The sequence below is a fragment of the Myotis yumanensis genome, unplaced genomic scaffold (genome assembly GCF_028538775.1).
Source record: "Myotis yumanensis isolate MYYU_CA2020_CCGP unplaced genomic scaffold, mMyoYum1.0.hap1 SCAF_2, whole genome shotgun sequence".
Lineage (NCBI taxonomy): Eukaryota > Metazoa > Chordata > Mammalia > Chiroptera > Vespertilionidae > Myotis > Myotis yumanensis.
The window spans coordinates 188,835,415-188,854,659 of record NW_027223753.1 but is presented as its reverse complement, the minus strand read 5'-3'; the positions used below and the strand labels follow the sequence as shown (position 1 = coordinate 188,854,659).

The following is a 19,245-nucleotide window of genomic DNA, read 5'->3' as shown; positions in this document are numbered from 1 at the left end:
AGACCCACAGGTTGAGAACCACTGGACTAGAGGATCCCAAGAATCAAATCAACTATTTGAAATATGAGGAAGCAAAATACATCCAACCAGAAGAAAAAAAATCCAAAAATATGAAAATAGTGTAAGGAGCCTCTGGGACTACTTCAAGCGAATTATGAGGGTGACAGAAGAAGAAAGAGAGCAAGATATTGAAAACCTATTTGAAGAAATGATGACAGAAAACTTCCCCTACCTGGTGAAAGAAATAGACTTACAAGTCCAGGAAGCACAGAGAACCCTAAACAAGAGGAACCCAAAGGCACATCATAATTAAAATGCCAAGGGCTAAAGACAAAGAGAGAACCTTAAAAGCAGCAAGAAAAAAGCAGTTAGTTACCTGCAAGGGAGTGCCCATACAATTGTCAGCTAATTTCTCAACAGAAACCATGCAGGCCAGAAGGGAGTGCCAAGAAATATTTAAAGTGATGAATAGTAAGGACCTACAACCAAGATTACTCTACCCAGCAAAGCTATCATTTAGAATTGAAGGTCAGATAAAGAGCTTCACAGAGTAGGAAAAGGAGTTCATCACCACCAAACCAGTATTATATGAAATGCTGAAGGGTATTCTTTAAGAAGAGTAGGAAGAAGAAGAAAAAGATAAAGATAAAAAATATGAACAACAAAGTAGCCACAAATACATATTTATCAACAATTGAATCTAAAAATCAAAAATCAAAAATCCAATGAACAGAATAAATTGGTGAATGGAATTAGAGAAATGGAAATGGAACAAACTGACGATTATCAGAGGGAAGGGAGTGTGTGTGGGAGGGGGGGGGAGATTAGACAAAATCTTATATGCATGTATGCATTACCTATGGACACAGAAAATAGGGTGGCAAGGGCCTGGGGTGGGGTGGAAATGGGGCAGAGGGGAGCTATGGGGGGAAAAAAGAGGGACATCTGTGATAATCTCAACAATAAAGATTTAAAAAAAATAGAAGCACAAATTAGCAATTACAAAGTAGGCACTGGGATGTAAAGTATAGCACAGGGAATATAATCAATGATATTGTATGATGCCAAGTCTATACTAGACTTATCAAGGGGATCACCTCATAAGTTATATAAATGTCTAACCACTATGCTATACACCTGAAACTAATATAATATCGAATTTCAACCATAATTGAAAAAAAACTCCTAAAAAAAACCCCCCAAAACTGTGTTAAATCTACACAATGGAATACTACGCTGCTGTTAAAAAGAAGGAACTCTTACTATTTGCAACAGCATGGATGGACCTGGAGAGCATTATGCTAAGCAAAATAAGCCAGTTGGAGGAACATAAATACCACATGATCTTATTTGTGTAATATAATGAACAACATAAAGTAATGAATAAAATAGAGCCAGGGACATAGAAGCATTGAACAGACCGTCCAACCTAAGAGGGAAGGCGGGGGGTGGGGTGGTGGTGATGGTAAGAGATCAACCAAAGGCCTTGTATTCATGCATATGAGCATAACCAATGGACACAGACAGTAGAGAAGTGAGGGCATGTGGTGGGGGAGGGAGTGGCCAGGGAGAGTTCAATGGGGGAAAAGGAGACTTATGTAATACTTTAAACAATAAAGAATTTAAATTAAAAAATGGGGGGATGCAAAATATATTGGGGGGAATGGAGAAAATAAGAGAAAAAATCTAGTATTTTGGCATTAGGAAAAATAAATGAATATCTAAGTATTAATATTCCATAAATAGAGCTACCCAAGAACTATCATTAAGCAATGTAGGTCAGGCTATTTTGGTTATAAAAACAAGCTCACTCAGATAGGCAAGTAATGAGAGTTTGTTATATAGTGCAATTAAAAAAGGGAAAAGAGGAGAAAGGAGAAAGGAGGGAGGGAGGGAGGGAGAGAGAGAGAGACTGATTCCTGGAGAAGTAAGAAATTACAGCACCACCAAATTTGATGTAATACTTAAATACTGATACTGGAAGGTCATTCTGGAACCCAACCAGGGCTGGGAATTCGATTATTTTATCACAGCAAATGGATTTTCATCTAAATGTACCTTGAGTAACTCTCAGCTGTTTCTGCTTTTGTTTCTACACTACTTCTTCACTACACACTGACAGCTGACTCTCAGATCAATGTTCCCTACCTCATCCTTACTCGGTTTCTGCTTCCTCCCAGTGTTACTCATGGTGCCCTGTCTGCTTTATAGCTTCATTGTGTTTTGTCAGTTTCCTCTCCCACTGCCAATCAGTCTTTAGAATTCTCCAGTTTAGAAGCTGGAGCAGGAATCTGAAGTGGGTTGGCTCATCATGAATTGGCAATCTCAAAGGCCATCCACCAGCAACTTTCTGCCCTTGGGTAAGGTTTCCATCCCTGTTCCAATCAGTGTGGCTGGGAAGGGTCACAAAGAAACAGCCAAGATCCCTTTCCTTCAGCAGTGCCGATGGGTGAGGCAGTTTCCTTAAGAGAGGGGGTCTGGAGGAAACCAAGGTAGCTCATCTAGTGCTTTCGAGTACAGGTATCATCAGAAAAGGAGACAGGTAAGAAGTATGTTAATGAGTATACTGCTATGCAGAGAGTAACTTCTACCCATACTCACAAAACCAGACACTGTAGGATAATTATAGAATAAAATAAAATATTAAATATGTGTGTGAATAGCTGATTTGATTTAGAAAGATGGTTAGTCTTCCCCTGCAGTGGTATCAAATGACTGGGTTTATTTTCTCAAAGACCTTAGTAACACATGCTTGAAAAAGCTTAGCACTTTTGCTTGGAGTATAAATGTCAACCTGTCAAAAAAATAAAAACACTCAAAAACAATCTTTGGAAAAAGCTTAATAAAAAAGAAAAAAGCATAAACATTATAAAGAAGCCAAATACAAATGCCAATCACGAAATAGACCACTATACAGACATTCCACCCCCCCCCCCCCCCACACACATAAACCTTAGCTCATTTGGAATTTAATCTATGTAAGTTCTTCTTTTTCAGATTCCATTTAGAATAATGTCTTATTGATAATTTGTAGCTTTTTAGGCATAGAAAAAGGAAACTTAAATCACCCCTAGAAATAGAAAGTGCAACAGCAAAAGCCAAGATTCTGAAATGGGTGGTTATTTGATAGTTAGTTGATAGAACTAGTTACATGCAAGAGGCAGGACTGGAAGTGGTTGCTTTGAAGAAGCACTGTACTCAGAAAAGAATGAGACAGTAGGAGGAAAGAAAACAAGAAAAGAAAAATAAGCATTTGATGGTAATATAAAAGAGACAGGGCACATTGAGCTTTCTTTCTCCAACAACAACAGAATTCATTTCTGCAGCTGAAAATCAAATACCCCAAGGAGCTAAATAAAACATACCCGCACACCCCAACTAAATAAAATATCCACAAGTAAACATATGGCATATGAAAAAAGTAGCCTAAATCAGAAGTACTAATAAAGAGAAGCACAAAAATAGGAAGAAAAGAGAGTTGGTTGAATGAAGGGAAAAAAAATTATACCAAAAATCAAGATTAAATTCAAAAGTGCTTGAGAAAGTAGATTTGGATTAAAAATTAATAGTCTTGAAGAAAAGCAGGAAAAAAAAACAACCAAGAGAAGTGGAAATGAAATAAAGCAAGAAGTTTTCAGAGAAAGTGGTTAAAATAGAAGATTTAACCACTATAATTAATGAAAACTATAATTAATGAAAACTTTTCAGACATAAAGGAAGACCTCAATCTACAAATAGAAAGGATCCATAAAGTGCCAGGAAAATCAAGCTGAAATGATTAATTCTGATACATCCTATATAATAAAAGGCTATTATGCAAGTTGACCCAACAGCGGAACGACCGGTCACTATGACACACACTAACCACTAGGAGCCAGACGCTCAATGCAGGAGCTGCCCCCTGGTGGTCAGTGTGCTCCCACAGGGGGAGTGCCGCTCAGCCAGAAGCCAGGCTCATGGCTGGTGAGCGCAGTGGCGATGGCGGGAGCCTCTCCCGCCTCCGCGGCAGTGCTAAGGATGTCCCCAGGGGGAGTGGGCCTAAGCCGTCAGTCAGACATCCCCTGATGGCTCCCGGACTGCGAGAGGGCGCAGCAGGGCTGAGGGACCCCCTGCCCCCTGAGTGCACCTGGACTTTGAAAATTAAAAAATCTTCAAGGTTTCCAGGCAAAACGATAAAATAATGTAAAGGCAAGAGAATTAGATGACATTGGACTGCTCAAAACAACATACTGTATAAAGCAAGGCAACAGTAAAGCTACATTTTCATAAAACTTAAGGAAAGAAAATGTGAACCAAGCATGTATATACAACCAATATATGCTTTAACTATCAAGACTACAGAAAAATTATTTTGAACATACAAGAATTCAGAATATTATATAAATGTGTAGTATAAAAGCTACTAAAGGATGAGTTTCATCCAACCTAGATGATTGAGATAACTTAGGCAAAAGTAGTTATCATGAGCAATTCATACATTTAATTGTCAAGTTTAGACCAAAATAATGGTGGGACCAGAGATAGAATGAGTGTGAGTATTCTATGTTTTGATAGGTAGAAAAATGCAAATAAAATGACTGATGGGAAATGTAGAAAAAAAACACACCAACTCTCATTTAGGTAGTAGGTGAGAGTTCAAGGGTATGATTTAATCTGGCATACCAGATAGCACAAGTTTAAGAAAAAAAGGGATTAAAAATCCTATAAAATATTAATCCAAAGCCACAAGTTTAAAAATACAGACTTTCTTAAATACAAAAAGAATTTAAAAAAAAACCAACAACACAACAAAGTGCACACAACAAAATGAAAAAAAAATACACAGAGAAATTATAACAAATAATATAATAGATTTAAGCCCAAACATAATAGTCATCTCAATAAATGTGAATGGGTTTAACTCAAGGTCAAAAGACAAACTTCAAAAAGCATTAAACTAGACAATAAAGGACACTTTATAATGTTAAAATCCACATTTCACATTGAAGATGTAACAGGTATGAATATATATACAACAAATAACACAGCTGCCACCTATATAAATACTACAAAAGGAAAGGAGAAACAGAAAACACACTACTAATAGACACTTTCACAAACAGTACAGCACAGGGCCAGTGAACAGCAAAAAAAAAGTAAGGATATATGTTCTGGATTTATATTGAATACTACATCTAATAATAGAGAATATATAATCTTCTCATGTAGGCCTGAAACATTTACACGGATATGCAAAAATCTGACCATATATTAGGGCACATAGAATATATCAGCAGGCACTATAAAGTTATTACAAACTACTTGATAAATATCTATCTATATAAAAGCCTAAGTGACCGTTATGACCGAACAACCAGTCAACCAGTCACTATGATGCACATTGACCACAAGGGGGCAGATGCTCAATGCAGGAGCTTCCCCTTGGTGGTCAGTGCACTCCCACAGCCAACCTCCCATGGCAGGCCAACCTCCCCTGGTTCCTCCCCGTAGCCAGCTGGCCCCGATTGGCCCCAATCTGGGCCGGCTAGCAACCTCTCGTGGTCCCTCCCCCTGGCTGGTCAGCCCCAATTGGTACCTCCTCCCCCTGTCCAGCTGGCCAGCCCCAACAGGGACTGGCAAGATGGCCCCAATTGCCGGCCAGGCCAAGGGACCCCACCCGTGCAAGAATTAGTGCACCGGGCCTCTAGTAGCTAATTTAACTACACAAGCAAATGTCCTTTGACTCAGTAATCCCACTTCTAGGAAATCTACTCTGAAGGTATAGCTTAAAGCAAAAACGAATATGTAAGATCATTCATTGTAATAGTATTTGTAATTTTACAAAGTACTGAACACCACCTAAATGCCCGAGCATAGCAGATTGATAGGATAAAATATGGTACCTACATGCCATGAACATTGAGCATCTACAAAAGAAAAAAGAGAGAGAGAGAGAAAGATCTCTATGAACTTACATAGAGTGATTGATTACTGGAGATGTTTAGTGAAAATGCAAAGTCCATCAGAGCATGTATGTGAAGTAGCTAATAAGCACAGGAAAAAGTGCTCAACTTCATTTACCATTAGGGAAATGAAAATTTTAACAATGATACCACTTTGTATCTACAAGAATGTCTATAAAAATATTGGTGAGCGTGTGGAGAAATAAGAATCCGCATACATTGCTGGTGGGAATATAAATTGGTAGAGCTACTTGGAAATCAGTTTGACAGTTAAATATGATGTTCTTTATAGATACAGAGGCAAAGAAGCATCGGACAGACTGTCAAACTACAGCGGGAAGGCTGGAGAGGGTTGCAGGGGGTAGGGGAAGCTGGGGGAAGGTCAATAGGGAAAAAAAGGAGACAAATGTACTACTATTTGTAATGCTTTAAACAATAAAATAAAATTTTTAAAGAAGTTAAATATGAATTTATCATACAATCCAACAATTCCACTCAAAAGAAATGAAAACCATGTCCACATAACAACTTGCGGGTGAATGCTCATTGCAGCATGATGCATCACAGTCCAAAAGTAAACAACCCAAATGTCCATCAGCTTTTACATGGATAACAAAACATGCATAATTCAAATGGAATACTATTCAGCAATACTGAAATGCTGATGTATGCAATGACATGGATGGACTCTGTGAACACATTATACTTTAAAAAAGCCAGATTCAAAAGATATCACTATATTTCTATGAAGTGCCCAGAAAGGAAAAATCTGTTAACAGAAACTAGCTACTGGTTGCCTGGAACTGGGGAGGACCAGGGTGAGGTGGGAGCAAGGTTTAACTGTAACCAGGCATGAGGAATTCTGTTGCGATTTTGAAAATGTGTCTGAAGCTGGGTTGTTGTAGTCAGTGCACAATTCTTAAAATGGGTGAATTTTGTGGCATTGAATTTTACCTCAATATTTTTTTAATGGACATAGATGCGAATTTCACAGGATTTAATTACACATCAATTAAAAATTTTTAAGAGCATGTATATAAAATGACCAACCCTCCCTATTTGTTTAACTTGCCCAGTTTTTAGCTTTAACGTAAAGCTCTATATCCCAGGAAAAGTTCTGTCCTAGGCAAACCAAGATTGGTCTCCCTGTATGTATGCTACCTTTTGTGTAAGAAAGAGGGGGAATAAGAAAACACATTTACTACTTTTCTTCATAAAATGAAACACCGGGGAAAAAACAGTGAAGTTGGATACCTACAGGATTGGGGGTGGGGGAGATGGGGCTGGAGAGATATGAATGACACTTCTCTCAGTATAACTTTTGGTAATTGTGATTTTTGGAGGCATGTTAATGTTTTATATTTAAAAAATAAAATTAAACCAAGTACGGGGGCGGGAGGTCAGACCTTATACTTGGAAGAAAAAGGAAACAAATGAACCCAATTTATTTCAAATAAGTAACACAGTGAAAGAAAAAAAAAGAATGAATCAAAGTAATTTATGAACACAATGTAATTATATATCTTTGGTCTGGAGCAGGGTACAGATAGGGAGAGGATACAGACAATCTTGCAGGCTTTTAAGTGTGTTTTTATACATTCTATGGGCAAAAGCAAGGAAAACTATTTTAGCTGTATTATCGGATTGAACAAGTGAATAAACTGATGGACTTTTTAAAGAGCCAGGATTCTGAGGAAAAAGGAATAGAGAAATATGAAATGGGGAAAACAAGAAAGAACCCTATGAGGATGGATGGAATTGGGGGTACAGTGAACACATGATTTCTAAATCAAATGTGGATATAAGCACATGTAAAATGTATGTGTACATGCACATTTCCTATTCTGCTGAACAGGCCTAGCAGCAGGAAAACACCTAGTAAAGGTGAACATACCCAGCAGCCAAGGGTTCCTTGGAAAAACTGCCGATTCTAGATCCTGGAACATCTTTTATTTAAGATGGTGTGAAAAAAAAAAAAAAAAGATAGCAGATGCCACAAGGAATTTGGACTCAGAAGCTCCTATTGGCCAAATCTAAGACAATTAAGAAAAAGTAAGAAATGAAATGCAAGTCCTGGAAAAAAGAGAAAATCAGGAGTCCAAAACAATAGTTAATATAAACGTTCACCTGGATAGTTATGAAGAAGAAAGGAGTGCTCCTGCTTACAGCAGAATGCTAACTGGTACACGAGGAAGAAATGCTATAATTAGAAAATCACCGCCGAAACCGGTTTGGCTCAGTGGATAGAGCGTCAGCCTGCGGAATGAAGGGTCACGGGTTCGATTCCGGTCAAGGGCATGTACCTGGGTTGCGGGCATATCCCCAGTGGGAGATGTGTAGGAGGCAGCTGATCGATGTTTCTCTCTCATCGATGTTTCTAACTCTCTATCTCTCTCTCTTCCTCTCTGTAAAAAATCAATAAAGTCTATTTAAAAAAAAAAAAAAAGAAAATCACCATTTTGCAACTATCAAAATAAAGACAGAATAAGCAAGAATCATCAATGGATGGGGGGAAATGTTAGCATAGATTTAAAGAGTCTCCCACAGATTGTGATACCTGATGACACAGCATCACCAATGTGGTATCCTAAGAATGCACAATCTGAATCTAATGAGGAAACCCAAAATGAAGAACATACTATTATAAAAGGAGGATAGAGGAGAACGAAGACTGTATTCTTCAGAAACATGTCACAGTTGTAAAAGACAAATGGGACCATGGAAATTATCTAGAGTCAAGGAGATTTCAGGGAGGGTAAATAAGCAAATGTTAAAATAAAAATGGTAAAATTTCAGTAATAGTTGAATCTGGGTAAAAGATGTATAGATGTTCTTTGTACTATTCTTATTTTTGCCAATTTTCTGCAAATTTAAAATCATTTCCAGGTGGAGGTAGAAGAGGGCTTAGAGGGGATAAATGGTGATGGAAAAAATAAAATTATATATATATATATATATATATATATATATATATACATACACACACACACACACACACATATATATATATATACTTAAAAAATAAAGTCATTTCCATAAAAAGTTAAAAAAAAAGAGAAGGGATTGATATTGGGTTGCCAATCTCATGCTTTGCCTGATAAGGTTATTAAAATGCAATCATTAAAAAAAACAACCACCCTACCATCTACGATTATATCAGTTTCTTTCAAGAAAGCGTGAGGGGACATTTTGAACATCCAAAAAATAGCCATTATCACCAAAGAATGACCCTTCAAAACAAAATTTAGATTTATAAAAAAGACTTATCCTAGTTTTTTCCACTTCCATGTGGATCAAGGAGAGCCTGTCAGCTTTGTGTTACGGATTCAACATTCTAAACAAGGTCCATTTTTGCCAATAGATGAAGTACAGTTTGGTGAAAAGAGCATGGAGTCTGGAGATAAACACTGAATTCAAGCCCTGGCTCCAGCTGGTACCAGCTCCTATAACTTAAACTCTCTTTAGTTTCCTCAACTATGAGGCAGACAGATAAATCACAGGACTATTAAGAGAATTAATGTACTTAGAATAGTGCTTCCCACAGAGAAGGCGCTCAATGTCTCCTTGTCTTCCTTTCGTTGGGAGCCACTTTTCTGTTCTCTGGAAAAGTATCTGACTAGGACCACATTGGCCTTTCCCCACCAAGATTATGTAAGAAACTGAACTACCCCGAGAATAAGTCTCCTTTCTGGAGGTAAGTTTCATGAAAAACAAAGACGGAGATATTGGACAGTGGAAAAAAAGATAGAAGAAGGCTTATGAAAACAGATGAGCTGCGGCATGGTAGCTAAATTGTTCTGTTAAGGAGGTAAAGACAATAGGAGGAAGTACTGGTTTATGTTAGAAAAGTCTGATAAAAAAAATTACATGTTATTTTCATATACTCATATCTATTTTGCAAATGACCACCCATCTACTTCTAAGAGTAAATAATAGTTTTATGTAAAAAATAAATAGTATTAAGATAACCAATTCTATTCTTTTTACTGGCTTGGAAGAAAAAAAAACAACATCAATTCAATAAAATGTCCATAAATGATGAGATTTCATCCAGTAGTCTGTTGTTTTGCTTCTTTCCACATATTTTCTGTTTTCATCTAACATGGCAATTTATTCCTTTTCTATTGCCAATGATAGCAGTTCTTTTAAAATCTTTTTGAAAAAGAAGAAAAATTTAAAAAGTAACTAAATTCGTTATAGCAAAAAAATTGTATTGCCAACAGAAATGTAGTTTAACATTTAAAATCTTTATAAAAAATAAACAAATTCTAATTTTTCCTTTATTTCATAACTGAAAAATGAAAATGCTTATTTACATGAATATTTGATACATAATTTCCTTAATACTTCTCTATGGTGAAATAAAACTATATATATATATATTTAAAGAGAGTAAATAATATTAACACTCATGACAATTTCAAACCAATAAGCATTGGTATAGCTTCAAATTACTATTAGTTGTGGCTATTCTTGGGGAAAAGGCGCAAAGCTTATTAGGGCCTAGCACACAAGAAATACTTAATTTTACATTGTCAGAGTTCAAAAAGTGGCATCATAACGTGAAAACACTATAAATTGACATCTTGTTCATATGTCTCTTAAAACAGGCTGGAAAAATAGTCAGTACCCTATATAAATAAAAAAATATTTCCATTGACTACTTTTTGCCCAGAGTGATTAAGGACAAAAAAATAAAAATTCTTGCTGCTTAATTATCTGATAAACTGCTGACAAGCTCCCATTAAAAGTTCTTTAGACATTAACCCAAGTAATCTTGGTCTTATGGTTATATATTTATATTACATATATATATCAACTTTTTCAAGTAAAGAAATGTTTAACAGATGTAAACTATTTATTGAATATTTGCCACCAAATATTGTTAAATACATTATCTTGCAGCATATCGCTTTCAAGTTAAAATGTCAGAAACAAACACCAATATTTACAATTCTTTTAAGGAATGTTATATAATGACACATTAAGGCGTAAATTCTTTTGGCTTATAATTCTTAAAAGAATGATAATAGCAAAAGTGATGCAAAATCTTCAGTGTGAGATTATGATTAAGCTACATTTTACAAAAATATGGTGTAAGATGGCAATAATCCCATTCAACATCCTGGATTAGATCCCTTCAGGAGGGACTGATAATTTATACAGTCAAACTTTAAAATTTACAGATAAAGGCAGTTCAATACTGCCACTGAGAAGTACATCTCTTAACATATACAACTTTCAGGCCACAGTTTTGAAGGTCTGAAGTATCAAGTTGGTTTGATGAATTAGTCGGTTGGCACTCATGAACACATTTATTGCCCTGTTTGAAGAAAAAAAAAAAGAACAAGCATTAATTTTATCCTAAAAACTCATTCTTTAAAAATATTTATACTAATTCCACCCAATAACAGTAGCAATGAAATCAATTTAGAAAAAAAAAGGGCGAGAAAGTACGGAGTATCATAAATTTTATTCCAGATTGGAATTGAATGGAACTCAATCATTTGAAACTATCTAGGAATTACTGCCCCCTAGTGGTTCTGGTTGGTAATTAGGTGTTGGTGGGCTGCTAATGATGGCTTCTGAACCACCAGGGTTCATCTATAAGTCGAACAAATAACTGATTCAAATGTAGTTTCCCACTGTGGTTCATAGAAGTTACCAAATTAAAATCTGCATTAAGTATTACACTCAGTCTCAAAATCTATACGGCAATGGGCATTATAAATACTTAAGAAAAACCTAATTACTTTCAAATATGATTCACCCCAATCTCTCATACCTTCTTTCAAAAAAACAAATCTGAGAATTCTAAACTGCTTTTAGAATTAATCTACGTTTAAAAAAAAATAATCATGCAGTTTCAATATTTTGGAGCTGACAACATATATGTTCTTAAAAATATGTTGTGCTGTACCACATTTCCTATTACCCCATCCTCATGCAACTAGAGGACAGAGCTGATGCCCTTGTCCCACCATGTGGCCTTATCAGGCTTTTAATTGCATAGCTAAAGATTTTATCTTCATCTTAGACATTTATCAAAAAAGAGGGACCCCAACGAACTAGTTGAATCAATACAAATTCATCCCTCTATTGAAAGATGATCAAAGATCAGGCTGTTGTAATAACTTTCAGTTTGAGGAAACAGGTACAAAACTAATGGCACATTATTCGAACACAACTAATTGTAATTTAAAGAAGCTGCTGAATGGAGAAAAAGTAGTGGCAGGAAGCCTAAATAATCTATATGCCTGTTTGAACTGTTAAAAAATTGAAAGTAAATCATTTCAGATTAATGAAAATTAGGCTCTAAATGAATTTCTATCTTTCAACGTGCTTTTTCCGTGACAGTTCTTAATTAGTTAGAAGCAGAAATAATGATCCCAACATGTAAATTATTCTTTTAATGTGTTTTCTGGTTATTTGGGCTTAGCAGAGATGAAGGAAAAACAGATGCAAGTTTATTTTCAGAACACACCTGCCAGATTATTAAACTAAATCATGAAGGGGCATTTCCCTGAGACAACTTGAATAGTAATATGAACAACAAAAAAACACTAATACTTTAGCTCAGTATTTTAAATTCATAATATAAATGTAAATATTTTGACCTATTCGAACTATAAAATATAGCTTTAAAAATCAAGACCATTCTAATATACTATCTTATTATTTTTAAATTTTATTACAATAATATTCAATAATTTGGCACAGATATATGGATTTTAAAACTTCTATAGGATAGCATGGTAGGTCATGCCAACTATAGCTGAAGTAGTCACTATTTTTCTAATTTTAAACACTGTTAGAAAATGGTTTTATTAACAAAATTTTCTGAATTCTACTTGATACAAAAATTCTCTATCAGGTTTAATGCCACAGAACACATGGCCTCTGCATCACCTATACCTTTTATGTACATATCTATAGGTAAAAACACATAAAATATTTGGTTTTCTGGGATGTTTAACAGCCAATTGTATATAAATTGAAAAATAACAAGCCATTTACCTTTTCAGTATACTTCCTGTGAAAGTGTCTCTCCTGCCAGGACAATGAATCACAACTTTGCAGCACTGTGAAGCCACCTAGTACACTTGTATACAACTCCTAAATCCTGGTCCCACTCTAAGCCAACTGAGTCAGAATCTCTGAAGGTGGGTGGAGCCAAGGCACTAGGATTTTTAAAAACTGAACTCAGGGGAATCTAATGTGCAGACAGGACTAAGAACCATTGTTTTAACTTTAGTGCAGCAGCTCTCAACAGACCTAACATATCACTATCATCTGGGAACAACTTAGAAATAAATGCAAATTCTTGGATCCATCCTAGACAATGAGAAATCTGGGGGTGGAACCCAAAAGTGATTTGTGCTTTAACAAGCCCTCCAGGGGATTCTGATGCTACTAAAAATGTTGGGCCAAGAAGCCAAATCTCACCTTGTTTCTGTATGGAATGCAGGCTAAGAATTACGTTTATGTTTTTAAAAATGGTAAAATTAAGAAAAAATCAAAATAATATGTGATGAGTGACTGCAAATTTCAGTGTCTATAAATAAAGTTTTATTAAAACATGGCTATAATGCCCACTTGTTTCCATGGCTGCCTTTGCACTACAACAGCACAGGTGAGGTGGGCAATTGCAAAGAGCTCACCAAGTCAAAATATTTGTTATCTGGCCCCTTTCAGAAAAAGGTCTGCCAACTCCTGTCCTAGACTGGTATGGCTGGATTATCACCATTCACTTTTTATTTTTAACAGTTAGTAGTTGGTAGACCTTTTTCTGACTTTGGCACTACAGCAAAAAGACTTTAATTTATATGGTTTTAGTATAATACAAACCATATGATTTAATTTTAAAAGAGAAGGAATGATAAGTAAAAGTACTTACTTGCCATCTTTAAAATAGGTTTTCAGAGTATCACTGAAACTTTTGGAGTACTTTACAAATTCTTTCTTTTGGTGTTCAAGTGCCTACAGACATCAAAAACAATTAAGAAAAAAATGCTAAATAAGAAAAAAGAAATGACACAAAAGCCAAAGTCAAAGATAGGAGGTTATTCCCAGTAATCAAACCATCTTAGTATTTAATTCAATAAAATAACTAGGTGTAAACTAACATCTAGGATGGCTTCTAGTAAACTTACCCTGCGGTTCTGGTATTGATATTTCTTGAAGACATTATTCACTGTATCAAGAAGTTCTTTTATTGCACTAGCAATATCCCTGTGAGTTAAGAAAAAAAGAATCTTCTTAAAATCAGTTACATTTGAAAGAAGTTTGTATATATATTTTTAAAGAATCTTTATTGTTGAAAGCATTACACGTGTCCCTTTTTTTTCTGTATATGCCTTTTTAAGAATTACTAACCACACTGTTAATTACCATACTAACACTATGTCAAGAGCAAACATCTGACTGGCTGATTGAGTGGGGGTTTTAGCATGTACCCCTCTGTGATCCGGACTTCTGCACTGCTGACCACACATTCCACATCAACTTTCCCAAATTATTAACATTTCTTTCAGTATTACTGACTTAAATTCAAAAGAATATGCCTCTGCCTCTCATCTTTTCCAGTTATTATTTTTCCTTTCTCTAATATAGTTGACTTTAAGTTACCACATACTGTTTTTCAATCTCATGAACAATTATATGAAATTTTGCTATTACATGTAACTCATTTCTATATTTACCAACACTCCCAGTTACATACCTAATAATTTGTTTTGAAATATTTCCTCCTCAGACATAGCTCTTCTCTTGAAACATTTACCTCTAACAACCACGTATCTGCCCCTTCCAAACCTATATTTATGTATTTAAAGTATACTTAAATTTCTGGGAGAGACAATATCAGATTATTTTTCTACCTTAACCTTTCCAGCAATCATCCTTCAGGTGTCCACCAAAGGCTGTATACACACTTTAAATGGTAATAACTCACTTAATTTTCACTCCTTTTCAAGTTTAACTAATTTGAAATAATGGGTGAAGCCAGATGAAGCTTTGACAAAGAAAATTTATCCATTAGACTATTTTATGGGGATACATAAAAGATGAAGTTTACTGTCCAAAACTGGCAACAGTTGACAAACTGAGGGCACACAAATACCAAACAAAATGATTCTTGATGTTTGCGATTCCATTGCTTCACGTTATCAGCAGTGCTTGGACCAGAATGGTCATCAGTTTGAAAACGGTGTTGACAAAAAAAACCCCAAAAAACTAATCATTTCTATAGATTCTTTTAAATTTTGAAAATGAACTGTATGTTAATAAACACTGACTTTACAATCATTCAAAGTGTGTATACATTTTTAGGGGAGACCCTATCTATGCATATATATCTTCCTCCCCTTAAGAGAAGAAATCTTTTTTTGACTATCCTTCCTATTCATGTACCGTTTTTTTCTGAACTCTTCCTTTATTTTATATCTATGCTCTTTTCATTCTTTTCATATTCTAGCTTAAAGCAATCTTTCTTGGTCAAACTGAACTTAACATAATTCTGCATTTATAAGTAGTCTCATATTCTCTAAGGCAAGCCTTCTCTTCTTCACATCCATTCTCTTTGCTGTTCAAATGCAATCCAAGTGTGAAGATATGAATTAGTAAGATATACATCCAGACTATCCCAAATATAACTTTATTATTGACTTTTTAATCACAAATGTCAGATATCAGTTATTTCACACCTATAACAATCTTTCTGCTTTGCTATTAAAGAAAAAAGAAGGTTCAGTGTGCAGATTGTCCAGCTTTCTGGACATGTGTGTGTTTCACAGCATATTTCTAGTAAATCAGCATGTGGAAATTCTAAAAGTTGTAGATAGGATTTTGGAATGAAGAAATATATTTTCGCCTATTCTAAAGTAGTAATGGCATTTCAATAAATACTTACTTATTACATCCTGATGTCAAACATCAGCCTTAGGCTGAAACATTAAAACATTACATGTTCAAATAAAACAAATAATTTTACATATAAATGACATTTGTGGACTCGTGTTTTTGCCTCTAGTTTAGTAAAAACAGTTTTAAGTTATATAACTGTTATTTCATTTGTAGTTTTAAGCAAGTTGAATCCTGCTGTATTGCTGTGATGGCTGTAAGTCCACCTATGCTTAATAAAACGGAGTCACATGACCATCCTATTATGTGAGAAAAATTACAATTTCCACAAGTAAAAAATGTCAAATCTCTGCATATGGATGATTCTTTAAATTCACAATGAACCTATTTAAAACAAAATATAATGCAGCAGATTACAGTGATCAGAGAGCTGTTTACACACAGCCGTACTTTGTGGTATACTTTAAAATTTTACTAAAAAGAATAAAAATGTACATTCAGTGCTAATCAACATGAACATATGTTCCATGTACAATGATAATAGCTGAATTCCATAGGTCAAAAGAGCAGTTCTGAAATTGGCAGCTCCCTACCTCACCTAAGAGGAAAAAAAATGGCAGGGGCAGGGAAGGGTGGGTTTAGTGAACAGTACTCCATCCTACTAATAAATATTGGGAATCTGTGCTTTAAAGGAAAATGGAAAAAAAAAAAAAAGGTCCCCAGGTGATTCTGCTGATAAACCTGGTTTGGAAGCCACTGTGTAGGAACTCAGAACCTAGAGCTAAGGTTTGATCTATTATTCGCCACAGCACTTTACAGAGAACTAGGCTGTTTATCCTTAGGCCTGGCCTTCTCTAAAACAACCTACGCCGTTTATGTCAAATATTATGTCATCTGTATGTTCATAGAACATTTTCTTTTATGGAACCAAGGAAGCTAAATTATATTAACAAATACCTGAGGGTTTGGTTCCAAGAAGAGAAAGTCCCCGCAGGCCCCTCCCTCTTTCTCTCTCTCTCTCTCTCTCTCTCTCTCTCTCTCTCTCTCTTTCACACACACACACACACACACACACACACACACAAAAAAAAAAACATACAATACTTTAATTAAAGAACTAGGGAAAACTTGAGGGTAAAAGAACTGTAGTGTAATTATATGCTGAGTTAATGGTTTCTATGGTAAGGGACACACGAGTATTTGCAGCTATTAAGAGGGGCAACTTTGGGGAAACATAATACTGAAAGAAAGGACAACAGGCATCAGATGAAATATAAACATACATCCTATCAAAAAATTGCATAGAATAACAGAGTTTCTAATCACATCACCCTAATTTGTGTATGTTTATGCAAACACTCTAAAGGAAGGAAATTCCTATGCTGTATGTTTGCTCTAGACAGGTCAGCTCTGGAAAAGCTAATTTGAAGCTATCATGGAAACCAAACCCTGGCGAATATTTTGCCTATGAATATGCAAATGCAGATTATAATGAGTAAATAGATAAATGCATAGCGTTCTGGTCTATTAAATCACAAGTCTCTACTAGTCATCCATTAATTGGAATGTGTCAGACTTTTAAAAGAATCCCATGAATTAATTTTATAAAATATTTGCATAAGCTCAAATGTAATCAAACAGAAACATTCATTAATCAAAAGTACTTTAAAATATTTGTTTGCTGGATCATTTTTCCTAATCAACTCCATAGAGAGAAATTGAAATAAACAAACCTTACTTCACAATGCCAGAATGTGCTGTCGGTAGATGCTATTTCTTTCCATTCTCACAACTATTACCCTCATCTTCACAGGCAGAAACTAGAAGTATAGAATCTAAGCACCTTATCCAAGGTCACAAAGCTAAATATTGAAGTGGAGATTCAAACCTAATTCTGCTAACACATACAAAATTATCTGGATATTTATTAGCTGACAGGATGTTCTTTCTACTCTGGTATAACCTATAACATGTACAGTACTTAGTATAGTAGGTATTTTATACATACTTACTGAAAAATACTGCTAAAATAAATGAATAAAGAGCATAATTACCTTAAATATGAGAAAGTAAAATATTTGAAAAGAAAGATAATAAGTGCACACTATGTGTGGCCTAAAGGATAAGCCATTTTCATGTTGCTAAAACTTTTAACCACCAATTTGTTAAACAATGTAACAGTGGTAATAACATATCAAAATCTATCTTTCTCTCTATCAGATCAGTAATACAAATAATTGCAGCTTTAGCTATGTATGCTAATTCATACATTGTTGATTAGTCTCAGAAATAAAAACATATTATCAACAAACATTCCATGGCAAATTATCCCTAAAACGTTTAAAATATAAATTTTAATTGTCAATAATATTAATTCAGTTGTGCAGAGTACTCTCCAGAACTGAAATATTACTATTGTTCCACCCCTAATTCAGTCTCTGTCAATGACTATGGACAAGAGTCTTAGGCTCTTGATCTCAACATCCTTAACGATTAAAATGCAGCTGCTAATAAAGTGGTTTTCAAACTGTATCTCTCTAGGGCCAGAATGGGTTTAACAGAGATGCTTCAGGGATTCCACAGGGGGAGAGAGGGAGTCAAAATAGCAGGATAAGGACTCCGGGTCAGTCACTTCTATCCTGGCTACAATGACAACATTGTTCTCCCTCTCACCTACTGGCATTCTATATAATATGTCCTTTATCAAACTTCTTCCAAACAATAGAAACTTTTCATTCAATTACCAAATTAGATCAACACTGTGAATCTGTAATAGGGAAGCAGCAGAGAAGACCCTGGAGTCATCTACTTGGTTTCAAACCAGGCTCTCCCATCTTACCAGCTCTGTGAACTTGGAAAAGTTATTTAATTTCTGATGCCTCAATTTCCTCATCTATTACAGGGCTTTGTAATAAGTTAATATGCTATAAAGTACTTTAAAAAGTGGTTAGCATGTAAGTTCTATATAAGTGATTAATATTATTAATATAATATTGATTCTGTAAACCTCTACTTGAATGACCTGAAGCAAAATTTGCTGAAAATATTATTTTAAGAACGTCAAATCTTCATAGAAGTGTAGTACACATCATCAAAACAATTTTAAACTTATTAGAAAATTGTAGAAGTAAGTTTTTTAAACAGCTGTGTTTGAGATCATTGACAATTTATCCTTTTATGGACCAAATATGTTTACTTTACACCAAATTAAAAATCAATAAACAGTTGATTGTCTTCCTTCTTCACATATTAAAAATAGTTTAAGGAAGTGGGGGCTTCTCAATAATGGCAAAATATTTACCTTAGGGTTTGTATCCCGTTGCACAGATTTTGGCTAGTCAATGAAGCCTTTATCATACCTTCCGGTCCTCAATTAGAAGAAGGAAGCAAGGGACATTCCTTGATAGCTGGGTTGGGCACTCATCATGAACATTTTCTAAAA

General features: G+C 35.1%; 1 protein-coding gene across 3 annotated transcripts in view; it reads right to left on the bottom strand.

Moving 5' to 3' along the window:
* Window positions 1-7,371: 7,371 nt before the first annotated feature.
* PDCD10 (programmed cell death 10) overlaps window positions 7,372-19,245 on the bottom strand; it is a 49,121-nt gene continuing 37,247 nt past the window's right edge. For all 3 annotated transcript variants that reach the window (XM_070406867.1, XM_070406866.1, XM_070406865.1), the window contains exons 6-8: window positions 14,096-14,174; window positions 13,840-13,922; window positions 7,372-11,265 (exon numbers count right to left, since the gene is read on the bottom strand). In XM_070406867.1, coding sequence (XP_070262968.1) covers window positions 11,184-11,265; window positions 13,840-13,922; window positions 14,096-14,174 — 244 coding nt within the window. In that variant the 3' untranslated portion in view covers window positions 7,372-11,183. The remainder of the gene's footprint in view (window positions 11,266-13,839; window positions 13,923-14,095; window positions 14,175-19,245) is intronic.